This window comes from Somniosus microcephalus, chromosome 5 (assembly GCF_052327205.1).
Source record: "Somniosus microcephalus isolate GS21.2 chromosome 5, FLI_Smic_1.0, whole genome shotgun sequence".
NCBI lineage: Eukaryota > Metazoa > Chordata > Chondrichthyes > Squaliformes > Somniosidae > Somniosus > Somniosus microcephalus.
In genome coordinates, this window is record NC_140991.1 from 28,869,870 (window position 1) to 28,887,141 (window position 17,272).

General features: G+C 45.8%; 1 protein-coding gene across 3 annotated transcripts in view; it reads right to left on the reverse strand.

Annotated features, from left to right (window-relative positions):
- xylb (xylulokinase homolog (H. influenzae)) overlaps nucleotides 1-17,272 on the reverse strand; it is a 273,474-nt gene that overhangs the window by 129,987 nt on the left and 126,215 nt on the right. The window contains exon 16 of one of the 3 annotated variants that reach the window (XM_085987478.1): nucleotides 9,333-11,280. The exons of the other annotated variants lie outside the window; for them this stretch is intronic. Coding sequence (XP_085843604.1) covers nucleotides 11,051-11,280 — 230 coding nt within the window. The 3' untranslated portion in view covers nucleotides 9,333-11,050. Of the gene's footprint in view, nucleotides 1-9,332; nucleotides 11,281-17,272 lie in introns of those variants that run through there. 3 annotated transcript variants of the gene reach the window in all.

Genomic DNA, 17,272 nt, shown 5'->3' on the forward strand with positions numbered 1-17,272 from the left:
TTTGGTGGTGTAGTAGGTTCTTTTAGCAAGGTCGATTCGGCTTGAATGCCAGTGTCGGGTTCATCTGGTTCTAGTATCACCGGATCGGAGGTAGATACTATGGGTATCTCTGCTTCATCATTAGGTGTATAGAGTGGTGGTGTAGGTTGTCCCTTTTCGGATGACTCTATGATCTGGTCAGCATGGCGCCTTATTATGCTTTCTCCAATGTCCACGGTATACATCAGCGGTCCTAGTCATGTGCAAATAGTTCCAGGCTGCCATTTCTCGGTACGGTAGTCTCGGGCCAAAACTTGTTGACCTATCTGAAAGGTTCTAGTTGGCCTTGCATTCATGCCTTGAAATTGCTGGTTCTCTACGTCCCTTCTCATGTTTGGCTTGATCAAATCCAGCCGGCATCTTAGTCCTCTTTGAAAAACATCATGGCGGGAGTTTGGTTTGTAACCACATGTGTTGCATTCCTGTAGGCAAACAAGAAGTTATCTACCTTATGCTGTAGATTAATGTCTTCATTACCCATAGCCTTTATGGCCTTCTTGAAGGTCTCGACAAACCTTTCAGCCAATCCATTGGTGGCGGGATGGTATGGGGCGGACGTGTAGTGCTTAACCCCATTGTTTTTTAAGAACTTCCTGAATTCTTCGGACACAAATTGTGGTCCATTATCAGAACAGATCTGTTCAGGCAGCCCATTCCTGGCAAATATGGTCCTTAATACTGTGATGGTTTTTTCCGTGGTGGTGGAGGACATCTTTATTACCTCCGGCCACTTGGAGTGTGCATCAACCGTGATTAAGAACATTGAGTCCATAAATGGACCAGCAAAGTCGATGTGTACCCTTTGCCATGGAGATGAGGGCCACTCCCATGGATGTAGAGGGGCTTGTGGTGGGGCGTTTTGGACCTTCTGGCATCCCAGACAGCCCTTGGTCATTTCTTCGATGTCTCCATCGATACCTGGCCACCACACAAACGCTCTGGCTAGGTTCTTCATTTTCACTCCACCCAGATGCCCCTCGTGAAGCTCCTTTAGCATTTTATCCTGGAGTTTGGGTGGAATCACCACTCTGGATCCACACATCAAGGTTCCTCGGCACACTGACAGCTGTTCTCTTCTTTGCAAGAATGCTGGCAACAGTGGTTCGCCATGTGCTGGCCATCCCTTCACCGTTAAATCGTAGACTTGAGAGAGAGTCGGGTCATTTCTCGTTTCTTTTTCAATGGTAGAATTTGTTACTGGTAGACATTCCACTATGGTTGAGTGGAACATTTCCACTGGGTCTACTGTAGGTGCCTCTTCTACCGTTGGCAACGGTAGACGCGATAAACCGTCAGCATTTCCATGCTGTTTTGATCCTTTGTATTCTATGTCATATTGGTGTGCCCTTAGGAAAAGGGACCACCTCTGTAGCCTTTGCGCTGTCATAATGGGAACGCCCTTTTTAGGGTTGAATATGGAGACGAGGGGTTGATGGTCAGTCAACAAGGTAAATTTTTGTCCGTGTAGGTAATGGTTGAATTTCTTCACTCCCCATACCAGGCTGAGTGCTTCCCTGTCGATCTGGGCATAGTTACGCTCAACTGAGTTCAATGAGCGTGACGCAAAAGCTATCGGCCGCTCCGAGCCATCAGGGAATCTATGCGATAATACCGCTCCTATGCCGTAAGGGGATGCATCGCACGCCAGTCTGATTGGCAGTGATGGGTTGTAATGAGCCAAAACTTCCTTGGACGTGATCAAGCCTTTACATTTATGGAAGGCATGTTTACAGTCTTCGCTCCATTTCCAAATTACTCCCGTTTGTAGCAGTTCGTTAAGAGGGTGCAGAACAGTTGACAAGTTCGGTAAAAATTTATGATAGTAATTTATCAATCCCAGGAACGACCTTAATTGTGAGACATTTTCAGGTGCTGGGGCTTTTATGACCGCTTCAATTTTTTCAGGTGACTTATGCAACCCTTCTTCGTTAATTATGTGGCCACAATATGATATTTGTTTCTGAAAAAATTCGCACTGGGGCGATTTGCTCGTAGGCCCTGTTCTCTCAGCCTAGTGAGCACCTGCTCCAAATTGGCAAGGTGCTCGTTGTCGTTTTCTCCTGTTACAAGGATGTCGTCTAGGTAGCATTGAGTCCTCGGAATCCCTTGCAGGACTTGCTCCATAGCTCTTTGCCAGATAGCTGGAGCTGATGCTACTCCGAAAACCAGTCGATTGTACTGGTACAAGCCTTTGTGTGTATTTATCGTGAGATACTTTTTAGAGGCCTCCTCAACCTCCATCTGTAGATATGCCTGTGCCAAGTCAATTTTGGTGAAACGTTTCCCTCCGGATAGTGAGGCGAAAATATCTTCTATCCTCGGAAGAGGATACTGTACCGTGTGAAGGACCGGGTTTACAATCACCTTGAAGTCCCCACAGATGCGAATTTTTCTCTGTTCTTCAGATTTATCATTGTTCAACGTTTTCTTCATGACCGGGACGATGGGTGTTGCCCACTCGCTCCAATCTATCTTGGATAACACGCCTGTCTTTTCTAAATTCTCCAGCTCTGCCTCGACTGCTGGACGAATTGCGTATGGCACCGGCCTTGCCTTAAAAAACTTGGGAATTGCCGCATCTTCCACTTTTATTGAGGCGGTGACGCCTTTCAAGGTTCCTAGTTCCTGTTGGAACACTTCTTTGGCGTTGGCCAAGATGTCTTTTAATCGTTCAGGTATGACGTCATCATCATTTTTTTTCTTACTGGTCACCGTCAGTGCCTGAATGGAGTGCCAGTCTAAACGTATCTTCCTGATCCATTCACGTCCGAACAGCGGTGGACCACCATCTTGCAGAACGTATAAATACAACTTCTGTATTTCCTTGCCGTTGTATACAACAGGCACCCTTATTTTCCCTTTTGGGTATACTTTCTGCCCCGTATATGTTTTCAAGATAATGGATGTGTCTTTCAAAGGTATATGCGGAAATAGCCGCTCGTAATCCCGTCGATTTATGACGGTCAGAGCTGATCCTGTATCTAGCTCCATTTTAACTGGGGACCCCGCTATCGTGAGGGTAACCCAAATGGTCTGGTAATCTTCTTTGGCAATTACATTATGTAATTTGAGACAGCTTAGTCTCTTGTTTCCGGAGTCGCTATCGCTCTTCTGGTCTTCGGAGCTACTGTCCGTCATCATTTGTACCTTTCTGTACTTTTCCTTATTGATTTTTTTTCTGTCAGTGGATTTTTTGTTTCCAGATCGGCATACACGTGCAATGTGTCCCATCTTTCCGCATTGCCTGCATGCTTTGTCCTTGAACCAGCAGTTCCTCTGGTCATGGGTGGATCTGCCGCAGCGATAGCATCTCTCGAAACCCTGTGTCATTTCATGGGTGCCGAAGTCCTGTGGCTTTTGCTGTATCTCTGCAGCTCCTCTTGCTGCTGCTTCGTATGATACAGCCACACTGAAAGCCTCGTCCAGTGTTAAATCTTTCTCAGAAAGTAGCCTTTTCTGTGTTCCTTCACTTAGGAGACCGCAGACGAATTTGTCTCGAAGAGAATCTGCCAGTCCTGCTCCGAATTGGCAGTGCTTTTAATTCGGTGAGGTAATCAGCGTTACTTTCATTCTTGTGCTGATTCCTCCTGAAGAATTTGAATCGTTCCGCTATCAGCAGCGGTGTTGGGTTTAAGTGCTCCTGTAGGGCATCAACAATCTCCTTAAAAGTCTTGTCCATCGGTTTGGCTGGAGTGATTACGTTTCGTAACAGCCCGTATGTCTTTGCGCCCATTAGATTTAGAAGTATCGATGCCTTTTTATCATCCTCTATTTCATTCGCTGTGCAATATACCTCCACTCTTTCCACATATGTCATCGAGTTTTAGAGTTTTACAGCACAGAAAGAGGCCCTTCGGCCCATCGTGTCTGCGCCGCCCATCCATCCCTGTTCAGTCTAATCCCATTTTCCAGCATTTGGTCCATAGCCTTGTATGCAATGGCATTTCAAGTGCTCATCCAAATGCTTCTTGAATGTTGTGAGGGTTCCTGCCTCTACCACCCTTTTAGGCAGTGAGTTCCACATTCCAACCACCCTCTGGGTGAAAAAGTTCCTCCTCAAATCCCCTCTAAATCTCCTGCCCCTTACCCTGAATCTATGCCCCCTTGTTATTGGCCCCCCTACTAAGGGGAAAAGTTCCTCTTTATCTACCCTATCTATGCCCCTCATCATTTTGTACACCTCAATCAGGTCCCCCCTCAGCCTTCTCTGCTCCAAGGAAAACAACCCCAGCCTGTCCAGCCTCTCTTCATAGCTGAGGCGCTCCATCCCAGGTAACATCCTGGTGAATCTTCTCTGCACCCTCTCCAAAGCAATCACATCCTTCCTATAGTGAGGCGACCAGAACTGCACACAGTACTCCAGCTGTGGCCTCACCAGCGTTTTGTACAGCTCCATCATAACCTCCCTGCTCTTATATTCTATGCCTCGGCTAATGAAGGCAAGTATCCCATATGCCTTTTTAACCACCTTATCTACCTGCTCCGCTGCCTTCAGGGATCTATGTACATGTACACCAAGGTCCCTCTGACCCTCTGTACTTCCTAGGGTCCTATCACTCATTGTGTATTCCCTTGCCTTATTTGTCCGTCCAAAATGCATCACCTCGCACTTTTCAGGGTTAAATTCCATTTGCCACTTTTCCGCCCATCTGACCAACCCGTTTATATCGTCCTGTAGCCGGAGGCTTTCCTCCTCGCAATTTACCACCCCACCAATTTTCGTGTCATCTGCGAACTTACTGATCATACCTTTTACATTCTCATCCAGATCATTTATGTAGATCACGAACAACAAGGGACCCAGCACCGATCCCTGAGGTACCCCACTGGACACAGGCTTCCAGTCACAAAAGCAACCTTCAACCATCACACTCTGCCTCCTGCCACTCAGCCAGTTTAGGATCCAACGCGCCAAGGCACCCTGGATCCCATGGGCTCTTACCTTCTTAACCAGTCTCCTATGGTCCAATCCTCTACATCATTATCGAAAGCAGTAATATTGCCAGTCTTAGGCATCCTGAAAAAAAAATGGCGCCTCCCGCGCTTTCCTTTCTTCCCTGCCGAGAAAAAAAATGACGCCTCCCGCGCTTTCGCTGCTGACAACGCTGTTCTCTGCAGTTTTTATTTATACAGATACTTTTAATAGTCGGAGACTCGTTCCCGCCGGACTCTCTGGGACTTTTCCCTCCCTCTGCTTGGTCCGAACGCCGACCTGCTTTGCAGAGCTGGCCGTCTACCGAGTGCTCCACCCCTCGTCTCTGTTTGCCTCCGCCTTCGCTGCTCGGCCCTGCTGCAGAGCCAGCCGATCGAGCCCCAGCCCGCCACCCAGGAAGGATTATTGCAGTACCTGCCACCAGCCCGGCTAGCTGGTGAAACCACAGTTTTTTCTTTTTTTTTTTCTTCTCTTCGACCTTCGTCTGAGGAATCGATCTCCTTGAGGTGCTGCCAAATTGCAGGTAAGTCCATTTCCAATTCGTCGCCACTGTTGTATCCGTGTGTTAATGGAGACACGGAATGCAGGAGTTGGTTTAACAGGTGTTTACTGGACAAAGTCTGGAGGTGCACTAAAAGATACAAGACACTATACAGGCTTATAGAGCCCGAGTGGCCACTACCGGCATTACAGTACACAGGGGCTCTTAAAGGCACATACACCACAGAGGTGATGCATTTTGACAGAAGGAACAGGGAGAGGCAATGTGCACTTAATGACACAGTTTTAAAGAGTGTGCAGGGACAGAGGGACCTGGGAGTTAATGTGCATAGGTCCCTGAAGGTGGCAGGACATATTGAGGGAGTGGTTAACAAAGCATATGGGATCTTGGGCTTCATAAGTAGCTGAGTACAAAAGTAGAGAAGTTATGCTGAACTTTTATAAAGCGCTGGTTAGGCCACAACTGGAGTATTGTGTCCAGTTCTGGTCACCACACTTTAGGAAGGATGTGAAGGCCCTTGAGAGGGTGCAGAGGCGATTTACCAGAATGGTTCCGGGGATGGGGGATCTTAGCTACAAGGACAGGTTGGAGAAGCTGGATTTGTTTTCATTAGAGCAAAGGAGGTTGAGGGGTGATTTGATAGAGGTGTACAAGATTATGACAGGTTTGGATAGGCTAGACGGGGAAAGGCTGTTCCCACTAGTTGATGGTACAAGGACTAGGACACAGATTTAAGGTTTTGGGCAAAAGATACAGGGGAGATGTGAGGGAAAACTTTTTTACACAGCGAGTGGTGATGACCTGGAATACGCTACCGACGGAAGTGGTGGAAGCGGAGACACTCAATGTTTTCAAGGGGAGACTGGATAGGCACTTGAGAGAAATAAACTTGCAGGGCTACGGCAATAGAGCGGGGGAATGGGACTGACTAGATTGCTCTACAGAGAGCCGGCAGTAAGAGTAAAGACGTCCTACTGCAATTATATAGGGCCCTGGTGAAACCACACCTGGAGTATTGTGTACAATTTTGACTCCTTACATAAGGAAGGATATACTTGCCATAGAGGGAGTGCAACGAAGGTTCACCAGACTGATTCCTGGGATGGGGGGATTGTCCTATGAGGACAGATTGAGTAGACTAGGCCTATATTCCCTAGAGTTTAGAAGAATGAGAGGTGATCTCATTGAAACAAACAAAATTCTTACAGGGCTTGGCAGGGTAGGTGCAGGGAGGATGTTTCCCCTGGCTGCGAATCTAGAACCAAGGGTCACAGTCTCAGAATAAGGGGTGTGATCATTTACGACTGAGATGAGGAGAAATTTCTTCACTCAGAGGGTGGTGAATCTTTGGAATTCTCTACCCCAGAGGGCTGTGGTGGCTCAGGCATTGAATATATTCAGGACAGAGATTGATAGATTTTTGGATATTAAGGGAATCAAGGGAAATGGGGATTGTGCAGGAAAGTGGAGTTGAGGTAGAAGATCAGCCATGATCTTATTGAATGGCAGAGCAGGCTCGAGGGGCCAAATGGCCGACTCTTGCTCCTATTTCTTATGTTCTTATGATGGGCTGAATGGCCTCCTTCTTTGCCGTTATGACTCTATGGGGGAAAAATTCGGTTGATTGGTGCCTCCCGTTTGCGCCCTAAGAGGGCGCTAACGGGGCGCAAAGCAACTAGCGCCCGGGTGCGGCGATGTTTGCGCTGCTCGCGAAATTGACCAGACATTTTGCGACGGCACTAAACACTACCGCCACGATCTCCTGCGCCGGCAGATCGTGATGTCAGTCGAGCGTGCAACGCCCCGGACCGGATATTGAGTGGTGCCCCCTGCCTTACCGCCTGCCGCTAGCAACGACAAGTTGAGGGGAACGTTTTGCAGTCGGGAAGGGGCTGGGGGAGCGCTATTTAAAGGCGGCCGCTTCCTGCCTTTTTTTTGTTGGCGACATTTTTGCACCATGCATTCTGAGAGAGAGAGACTTCTGGAGCGATTCAACGCTGTGTGAAGGAGTTTTGGGTACTGAACAGCACTTTGCAAGTTCATTTTGATTTGACCTTCCTTGCATCGATTTTGAAGAGACTTGGGGGCTGCACTCTGAGCTCTTTCCCTGGGCCTCTCCATTGTTCTTTCCAGCATAATTGATGTACAGGTCTCTCCAGGCTGAGATTCAAGGCTGCAATGAGCAGGGTGTGGATGGAGAGCAAGATTGACCCTCCCCTTTAAGAACTGGCCGGCGCCATTGTGTCTGTGTTCCATTGCTGACTGACATCACATGAGCTTCACCAGCGTTCTGAGTTAGCGCTTCGCTCCTCGGCGTTAGCACCTTAAGACAGGTGTGTAGCGCCTGATTTAGTGCTCCAATCACCTCCAGGGGCGATAGAAACCAAGTTTGCAGTCGGAGGCGATAATTAGCGGCAGGCACTAAACTTTGCGCCCGGCCGATAATTGCACCCTAAACGGGGCGATACCGAATTTCTCTCCCTCTGACTCTGATTAAATGGGGGAAATGCAGTGGATGTGGTGTACATTGACTTTCAGAAAGTCTTTGACGAGGTATCATATGGGAGATTATTAGACAAGATTAACAGTTATGAAGTGAGGGCGAAGGCAGCAAATTGGATTAAAAACTGGATGGAATGAAAAACACAGGCAGCAGCAATTAAGGGCAGTTTCTCAGTGATTGGGAGTGGGTAGCAGTGCCTCACAGGTTTCTGTTCTGTGCCGACGTCTGTTTACTGTGTATACCAATGATTTGGCTATAGAAGGTGTGGTTCGCAGATGATACTAAAGTAGGAGGCATAGTAAATCATTCTGAGGAGCAAAGAAAGCTGCAAGGGAATACTGATAAGATGGTGGAATGGGCAAAGAAGTGTCAGATAGAATTCAACGCCAGTAAGTGTGAAGTAAAAAGAAATAATAGTGTTGTGGCGGAGCCACTAAGGGACTCCAATCAATTGTATATAATTCCCTTTAATAATATGTTGGCTGCAGCCTGAGTCTGTATCTTTGTTTTCACTGTTTACATGTACAGAGCGCGATCACTTTAATAGCGCGGGCAAACGCGATGACGTCACGCCGTTCATCACGTGATCCCCCACTGGCGGGAAAAACATGATGACGTCATGACGTCAGCCATGGGACCGCCCTAGCAGTCCTCGTGGAGCCTCCGAACTGACTAGACCTATATTCGATGTTCTCCTGTAGTTATCCGTTAAACTCTGTTACCTTTCATTAAACCTCGTTTATTTGATCACCTGAGTGGACCTCAGTCTTTTGGATAGGAACTAGACATTCCTACAGTGTAATTATACTTTGAACAGGGGAAAGCTGGGTGATGTGGAACAGCAGAGTAATTTGGGGGTTCAGGTTCACAAGACTTTAAAAGCAGTAATTCAAGTGGATGAGGCCACAGAAAAGTTAATCGAATACTGGGTTTTATGGGAAACGGTATTGAATATAAAAGTCACAATGTAATGGTGAATCTATATAAAACCTTAGTAAGACCACAGTTGCAGTGCGGTGTGCAGTTTTGGGCTCCACACTATAGGAAAGATATTGAGGCAATAGCGAGGATAGACTCACGAGAATGCTGCCTGGTATGAGGAAATATAAATGCAAAGAAAAAAATTTAAAATTATGGAAACACTCAGCTGGTCAGGCAGCATCTGTGGAGAGAGAAACAGAGTTAATGTTTCAGGTCGATGACCCTTCATCTGAATTGGAAAAAGTTAGAGATGTACAGGAAACTCTTTGGTATCCGGCACCGCCGTGTTGCCGGTTGACGGAGAGGGTTATCTACCAAGGCTATTTTTAACAAAGAAAAATTTAAAAAATCAAGAAATGTGCAGTATACAGTAATTGGGTACTCACTTACAGAATGTTGTGTTAAATGGATGGTGGAAGATGCTTGATTAAGTACAGTACTGCCAGTTGAGGGTAATGCAATGCAATGACTACCAGCAGCGTGGGAGACACACAGTACCCCTGTAAAATGGCGGATCAGAAGAGACTACCGGCAGCGCGGGAGAGTCAGACTCCTGTTACAGGGGTATTGAGGTGTTCCGACTTCCGACAGCGCCAAGAAGCTGAGTAGTGGCAGTTTGGAGAACTACCCCCACTGACTAACTCGGCCACCGCGGGAGACTCGGACTCGGCAACATTGCCGGTTGTTGAGGTGTTGTTTTCTGAGCGAGAATTTTGCCGGTTAAGAGAGAATTCCGGATATTTAGGTGCCGTTTAAACGAGAGTTTCCTGTAACAGGTTTTACGCAAGTAGAGAGGCAGGGAAAGGGGGGAGGGGAGGAAGAACGAAAGGGAAGGTCTGTGATAGGATGGAGGGCTGGAGAGATTAAATGACAAAAGGGATGATGGTGCAAGGCGAAAGGGGATAGTAACGGAACAAGTAAAGAAAGAAAAGATGGGTCTGGAGGAGCTGTAAATGGGAATAAGAGGAGAACGGGGAAAAAAAGCAACTCCCTCAGCTGGCAAGGAATGAGGAAGATGAAAGTAATGTGAGTGGGTTCTGTACACGAGCCTAAACAGCAGGACAAACTAAACAGCACATTCCCCAAGAGGTTTCAATCCCTTCTCCTCCCATTCTGGCTGTATACTGGTTCGTCCAAATTGGTTGTGCCAACTTGTAACACACTAACACCATGTAGATCTAGCTGTGCCAGTGGAAAGCCTTTCGATGGACTATTTGGCCAGGCACAAGCAATAAGACAGAGGATTTGTAAATGCTGAGTGCATACAAAACAGTTTTTCTTTTCCCAATGGAATACCCAGACAGCTGTCCTATTCCTTCCTCCAGTAAACTGGCTATATTTCTGGTGTTTGAATCAATCAAGCATTAAACTGTATTTTAAAAAGCCAAATCATATGACTGTGTGAACTGGACTGAAGGAAGGTTCTCCATCCGAAACACTTTCTATCGTTTCTCTTTTCAGATGCTAACAGCAATGCTGTATATTTCCAGAATTTGCTGTTATTTCACCTTTTCAGATGTTCTTTTCATTTTATCAATGCAATCGTGGCTCTGTGAGGACAAGGTCTCCATTCCATTGTAACCTAGCTAATTAGTCTTGCCATCCCATCAGAAGTCGAACAAAGCTCTCTAATCCCTTGAATGTTTGCAGGCAAAATGGACATCGGATAGTTAATGGAGAAAAGGCAATTCTTTTTTTTTTTAATGGAGTCAGCTTTCCCATGCAGCAATCAAAATAATCCATTCCAACAATTCAAGACAGCTTTTATTTGTTAGATTGATTTGTTAAAGTTAATATTAACCGGTATACGTAAATCTTGGGTAATGGTAATCCCCAGACATAAATTTCAGCATAGCCTTAGCCAAATGCCAGGAAAAAGAATATGGGAAAGCTTTGGAAGCAGGACTGAAAGAGAAACACGAATTTTTGTATACCTATTTTGGGGGGATTAGGGGAGAAGTGGCAACGGTTGTGCAATAAAATTCAATTGATTTGTACAATCCTTTTTTCTTACACACAAGGGCAGTTTGCAATTGGGAATGATTCAGATTCCTGGAATGGTTAACAGTAAGGCGCTTAAAGGATTGCTTTACTAAATTGGAAATACATAGTGAATCCCCCCAAGGCCAAAATCATACAAGCATAGAGCACGGGAGGAGGCCATCCGGCCCATCGTGCCTGTGCCGGCTCTTTGAAAGAGCCATCCAATTAGTCCCACTCCCCCACAGCCCTGGAATTCTTTCCTTTTCAAATATGTAATGGCAGGCAAACTTGAGCAACTCATATCACAGTGCCACAAGTGGTGGGAGGACTCAGTGTTACCTATTAAAAGTAAGAGAAGAAAAGCAGATTTTACTTTTACACTTTAGGCATTACCAATGTCACAAAAGTGTTACTATATCAAAACAACAGGAAATACAGGTGATAAACAAGAAGCCTCAATATACACTAGTCAAACTCCAATGGCACAGCACACAGGAGTCAAGACTAAGTTTAGTCTTCAGGTGAGGGTGTCGATAAATAGAATTGGGTACACAGACATAATTCAGTCACCAGTTTAAAGTCTATCCTTATTTTGATTTTAGATTATTTGTTGATCTCCCGTGGTATTGCACATGCAGAATCAAAAGCAAGTGTATTCTTCAGGGTGAATGTGGTTACTGGGCAGGGTGTCAATTGGCCAGGGACCGCGCAGGACTGTGATGCTGAAGGCCAGAGGGGAAAGGTAGAGCAAGGTAGGGGAGAGGTGCTCCAACACAGGGACAACAGAGGGTTACAGTCCCATTCCCACAGCACCCTGGAGAGGATTCACATCTTCAGTGCAAACCTTCCTAAAACATGAAGATGAGAAGAAGAGAGCTGAAAAGTCACTATAAAATGTAAGTGATGGGGCTCAGCAGCGGACAAGAGGTAAGGTTAGGAGTACAGTAGTATAGTGGTTATGTTACTGGACTGGTAATCCAGAGGCCTGGGCTAACGATCCAAAGACACAAAATTAAATCCCACCACGGCAACTGGGGAATTTAAATTCAGTTAATTAAATAAATCTGGAATAAAAAGCTATCGGATTGTCGTAAAAGCCCATCTGTTGCCCTTTAGGGAAGGGAATCTGCTGTCCTTACCCGGTCTGGCCTATATGTGGTTGACTCTTAACTGCCCTCTGAAATGGCCTAGCAAGCCAGTCAGTTGTACCAAACTGCTACACGGACTGCAGCGGTTCAAGAAGGTGGCTCACCACCACCTTTCCAAGGGCAATTAGGGATGGGCAATAAATGCTGGCCTTGCCAGTGACGCCCACATCCCATGAACAAATAAAATAAAAGGGCGAGTGGACAACATCGCCTTGGGCCTGAACGCAATCTCTGGTTCATGTCAGTAGCCCTCCCTCTGTCCGTGTTCACAAACCTTAGACTACATTTTTAATGCTCCTGGACTAGAAAGGGGAGATTCCAAGTGGGGTCCAGTGTCACCTGCTCATCACTTCCCGCCTCCTCATCATCCCTACACCTCTCCGTTACCATTTTCTGCCAAAAGCATTGAACACAAACATCCTATTATAGTTTTTGTCTCTCTTCCAACTACCATCAAGATCTGTTGCAGGCTGGAGGCACCTTAGATTGATGAAATTATCTAGAAAACACCTGCACGGCAGAATCATGAAAACTTAAGACATCGGGGGGGATGGACGGTGGTTGCAACTTGGAGCAGTAAGCAGAAGCGAGTAAACGGAACACATGGATCAGGCAGTACAGACACGAGGCCAGGACGGACTGAATGAAGGTCGGGCAGCACAACGGGTGACATGGGGACTCAGGGCAGGCAGCAAAGTGGCAGCCATCAGGCTAGGGTAGAATATGGGTCAGGCAGTACAGCCGGACACACTGGGCCAGGTTGCTCTTTGACTGTAACCATTTAAAAAAAAAATACAATCTATATAACGGTGTTTCAGATTTTTTTTTATATTCGGAGGAATGGAGTGTAGATAGTTGCTACAGGCATGGAGGAAGGACTACAAGTTGGCAATGAACAAATGCCATCCGAGGAACAACAACAACTAATTGCATTTATATAGTGCCTTTAACGTAGTAAAAGGCTCCCAAGGTGCTTCACAGCAGCGTTATCAAACAGAATTTGACACCGAGCCACATAAGGAGATATTAGGACAGGTGACCAAATGCTTGGTCAAAGAGGTAGGTTTTGAGGAACATCTTAAAGGAGGAGAGAGAAGTGGAGAGGTAGAGAGGCAGAGGGAATGCCAGAGCTTAGGGCCAGGGCAGCTGAAGGCACGGCTGCCAATGGTGGAGCAATTAAAATTGGGGGATGCGCAAGAGGCCAGAATTGGAGGAGCACAGAGATCTCGGAGGGTTGTAGGGCTGGAGGAGGTCGCAGAGATAGGGAGGGGCGAGGCCACGGAGGGATTTGAAAACAAGGATGAGAATTTTAAAATTGAGGCGTTGCTGGATCGGGAGCCAATGTAGGTCAGCGAGCACAGGGGTGATGGGTGAACAGGGCTCGGTGCGAGTTAGGACACGGACAGCAGAGTTTTGGATGAGCTCAACTTTATGGGGGTCCCAGGGCTAAAAAAAATATTGGTCGAAACATCTATTAAGAATGCTGAGTGGGTCAGAACATTCCATCTAAAAATGCATTGAAAATTTCTATGTCGGGCCTTGCCAATGGAAAGGCCATTATAAAAGCAGCAACATTATACCTGCAGAATCAGATACACCTGTAGATGGTGCTGTAAATGACCAATGTCCATTTTTAAGTTACTTTGCTAACCTTTGCTAGGACAGCAGAATCCCACACACTGACCCACCTACTGAATCTCTGTCAATGGCTGCCTCTCAGATTGTTCAATTAGATTTTGCGCTTGACTTGTTGCCTAGCCTCACCCATCAATTGCTAGAGCAACTCTTTCTTGGAAAAAGTTTCCCTCCCCAGTTAGACATAAACCGGTCCCTGGTAGTTCCCCCCACCCCCCACCCCGAATTGCCCCACCCTTTCCCCCCCAATTTGACCAAATGGCCCTGTCATCCATTTAATGCACCAAACCTAAGCCCAATGCTCAGGCGCACCAGCCTAACATTCCTATTGCAGGTTCAGCCGACAATCAGCAGACTGATCCTCCCCTCCCCTCCCCTGACCCACTGAGCAGTATATTCAGCCTAAATGAAAGGAGAAATAAATTGCATTTAAAATTTAAGTGCAAAAAAAGCTCTGTAAAAGACTAAAATTTGAAACAAACTTTACCGGAATAAAAAAAAGACTCAATCTTGAAGATTTTGAGACTCTCAAAATGTTCAAAGACCAAGCACGCCGCCTAGTGGGCCAGTTGTTTAATTACAGTTTGCATCAGCAAAACACAGCAGCTTAGAAGCAGCGGATTACAAAAATAATCTGGTGATTTTGGACCACATTCCTCACAGGGTATAGGAGACAAGCAAACAGTTCTTTATACTTTTTCCAAGGCTAAGTACTGAAACATTACCGTATATACTTGCGTATAAGGCAATCCACGTATAAGATAACCCCAAAATTGCATCCACAAAATTCATAATCAATGCACTTTCTCGCTGCTCTTTCTCATTCTAACTAGAGTATTCAGCTGTTGCTCCTGTCCTCCAGCAATTTGATATTTAAATAGTAAACCTCCCTCCCGACGCCAATCTAGGCTTCCACAGAGATCCCGTCAGGATAGACGATGGGACGAGGAAATTTGAAAATCAGCAGTGGTTAAATGTGGACAAAAAATGTCCAAGGTTGACGTGCAAAGTGTGACACAAAGTGTGACAACCAGAAGGCAAGTGGTGCAGGCAGGAAGTGCATGCAGACATAATATTGGGCCAGAAATTCGGGTCCCCGCGGGAGAGTACGCGTTGGGTACTCACGCGTAGGGCCAACGAAAGTGCCGGTTTCATGCATGCACTGCGCATGCGCGGGAAACTGGAACTTCCGTTCCCTTCAAGGAAGGGGTTCACAGGTTGAACGCGTGCGCCGGAGAGGCAGCGCGTACGCCTGGAACTTCAGTTTTTTTTGCAGATTTCTCCGGGAGGGTAAGTCTCCAGGAGCTACGCTTTTAAAAAGCAGTCTCAAGGCCTGCTTTTAACAAGGTAAGTGGTGAATTAAGTAAAATTAAAACATTTTTTCCACAGGTTTATTATTTTTAAATACTTTAAAGAAAGGTAAGTTTATTTTTAGCCCCGTTAAAAACTGTAATTAATTTTTTCAAAAATTTAAATTATTGCTTAAAATAGTTATTTTATGTAATTTATAATTATTTTAAAAATGTGATTTAAAAAAAAATTATTTGAAGTTTTAGTTATGTTTTGGGGCCAATCTCTAATTCATAGATTCATAGGTCTTCCTGTCAAATCCATGAATAGAGATTCCCTGCTCCGATTGGCTCTCCATGGCCCACGTGATCCCAGGGGACGCTTCGAACTAACTGCGCCCCTGGGATACGCAAGCACTGCGCGCCGGCAGTTGGAGGAGGCCCAGGATCGGAATCCCACGCGGGCCCACAGCACAACGGCCGGCGAGGTAGGTAAGTGCAGGTCGGGGGCTTGCACCCGCAGGAAGCCTCCAACCCGAATTTCTGGCCCAATATATATAATAAAAATAATCTTACATTAATTTTAAATGGTGAGAAATCATGTACAGTGAGCGCATAAATTTCCAATATGCAGTCCCCGGCAGGTAAGGTCCTTGTTGGGGGTACAAAGTTGGAAGGTTAACCTCTATAGTTTTAATACACAGTCTGAAGATGCAGGAGGTGTCACGCTGACTTTTTGCCCCAACCTCTGGTCCAGCAAGAGCACATTACTCAAACAAACCACCTTTAATAATTCTTGATCGCAGCCTATTAATAAAAGAGAGGTACAGGTAATAGAAGAAATTTACAGAGAAATTGCCCAATGTAGTTAGTGACCATTAATCTGGGCAATAGTGCTAAAATATTGGCTTTGGGTTATAAGAATGGCTGATAGATTACCTTTAATGCCTTAAGCAGAATGCTGAAAGTAAGATTTCGCACAAAGTTGCTTTATAAACCTGGAACGCTAATGTGCTAGTGCTCCTGGCAGCTAATTACAGTTTGAACATCCCCTTGAGGTACGCTAAACTAATACTTTAGAAGAAACAGTATGATCTCTAGTGCTAATAGTGAAGGGAAAATGGTAACTCTTAGATGGTATGGATCGTTACATTACAATTGTGTTTCGCGCTGAGAACATTATCCAAGATCGCTGCACATTCTGTTTCCCCGTAGCTGCAAATTATGTGGTCAACATTGAGGCCATTTTTATGACCTCAATGCTGGCCACATAATTTAGATGCTGAGAGGCTGTTTTCCCCGGGCTGGAGAGTCTAGAACCAGGGGTCACAGTCTCAGGACTGAGATGAGGAGAAATTTCTTCACTCAGAGGGTGGTGAATCTTTGGAATTCTCTACCCCAGAGGGTTGTGGAGGCTCAGTCGTTGAGTATATTCAAGGCTGAAATCAATAGATTTTTGGACTCTAAGGGTATCAAGGGATACGGGGATCGGGCGGGAAAGTGGAGTTGAGGTCGAAGATCAGCCATGATCTTATTGAATGGCGGAGCAGGCTCAAAGGGCCACAAGGCCTACTCCTGTTCCTGCTCCTATTTCTTATGTTCAATCTTCCATCCCTAGAGTATAAAGGGGAGTCATGACTGGAAGCAGCACATTATTACAAAAATAAAACAGTGATGTTGGACAACATTTCTCAAGAGTAATGAGGACAAAGGACCATAGCTATGTTCTTTATGCATTTTCCAAACCTAATTACTGAAATATTACCATAAACGCATGCAACTAAGGTAACCCACGTATAGGACGGCCCTCAAAATTCCACCCTCAAAAATCCTTGACTCTGTCGTCTATCCAACAAAAAAATCTCTTTGATTTCAAGTAACAACACACCAATACATCTGCTCAACTGTTGCTCCTGTTCTGCGGCAAGTTGATACTTAAATAGTAAACGTTCCCCTCGACTCCAGTCCAGGTCCCACGGAGAAAGCTGGAGCTAGGTAGCTGGGGGAGGAAATTTTAAATCAGCAGTGGTAGCCAGGGATTGCTAAGTGAGTGGAGTTGCCATTCAAATATCACAGCACTGGAGAAGCGAATCGACAGCTGACACTAATGTCCTGATCAGGTGCTCCTGCTGGGTCCATCATCTATTGGAGGGAGCCAGCCAAGAGGGAGCCCTAACGGATGATATGCCCTGCATACAAGACAATTTCCTTTACTTTTAGTTTGAAGTAGAAACATGAAGTTCTCATATTAAACGAATA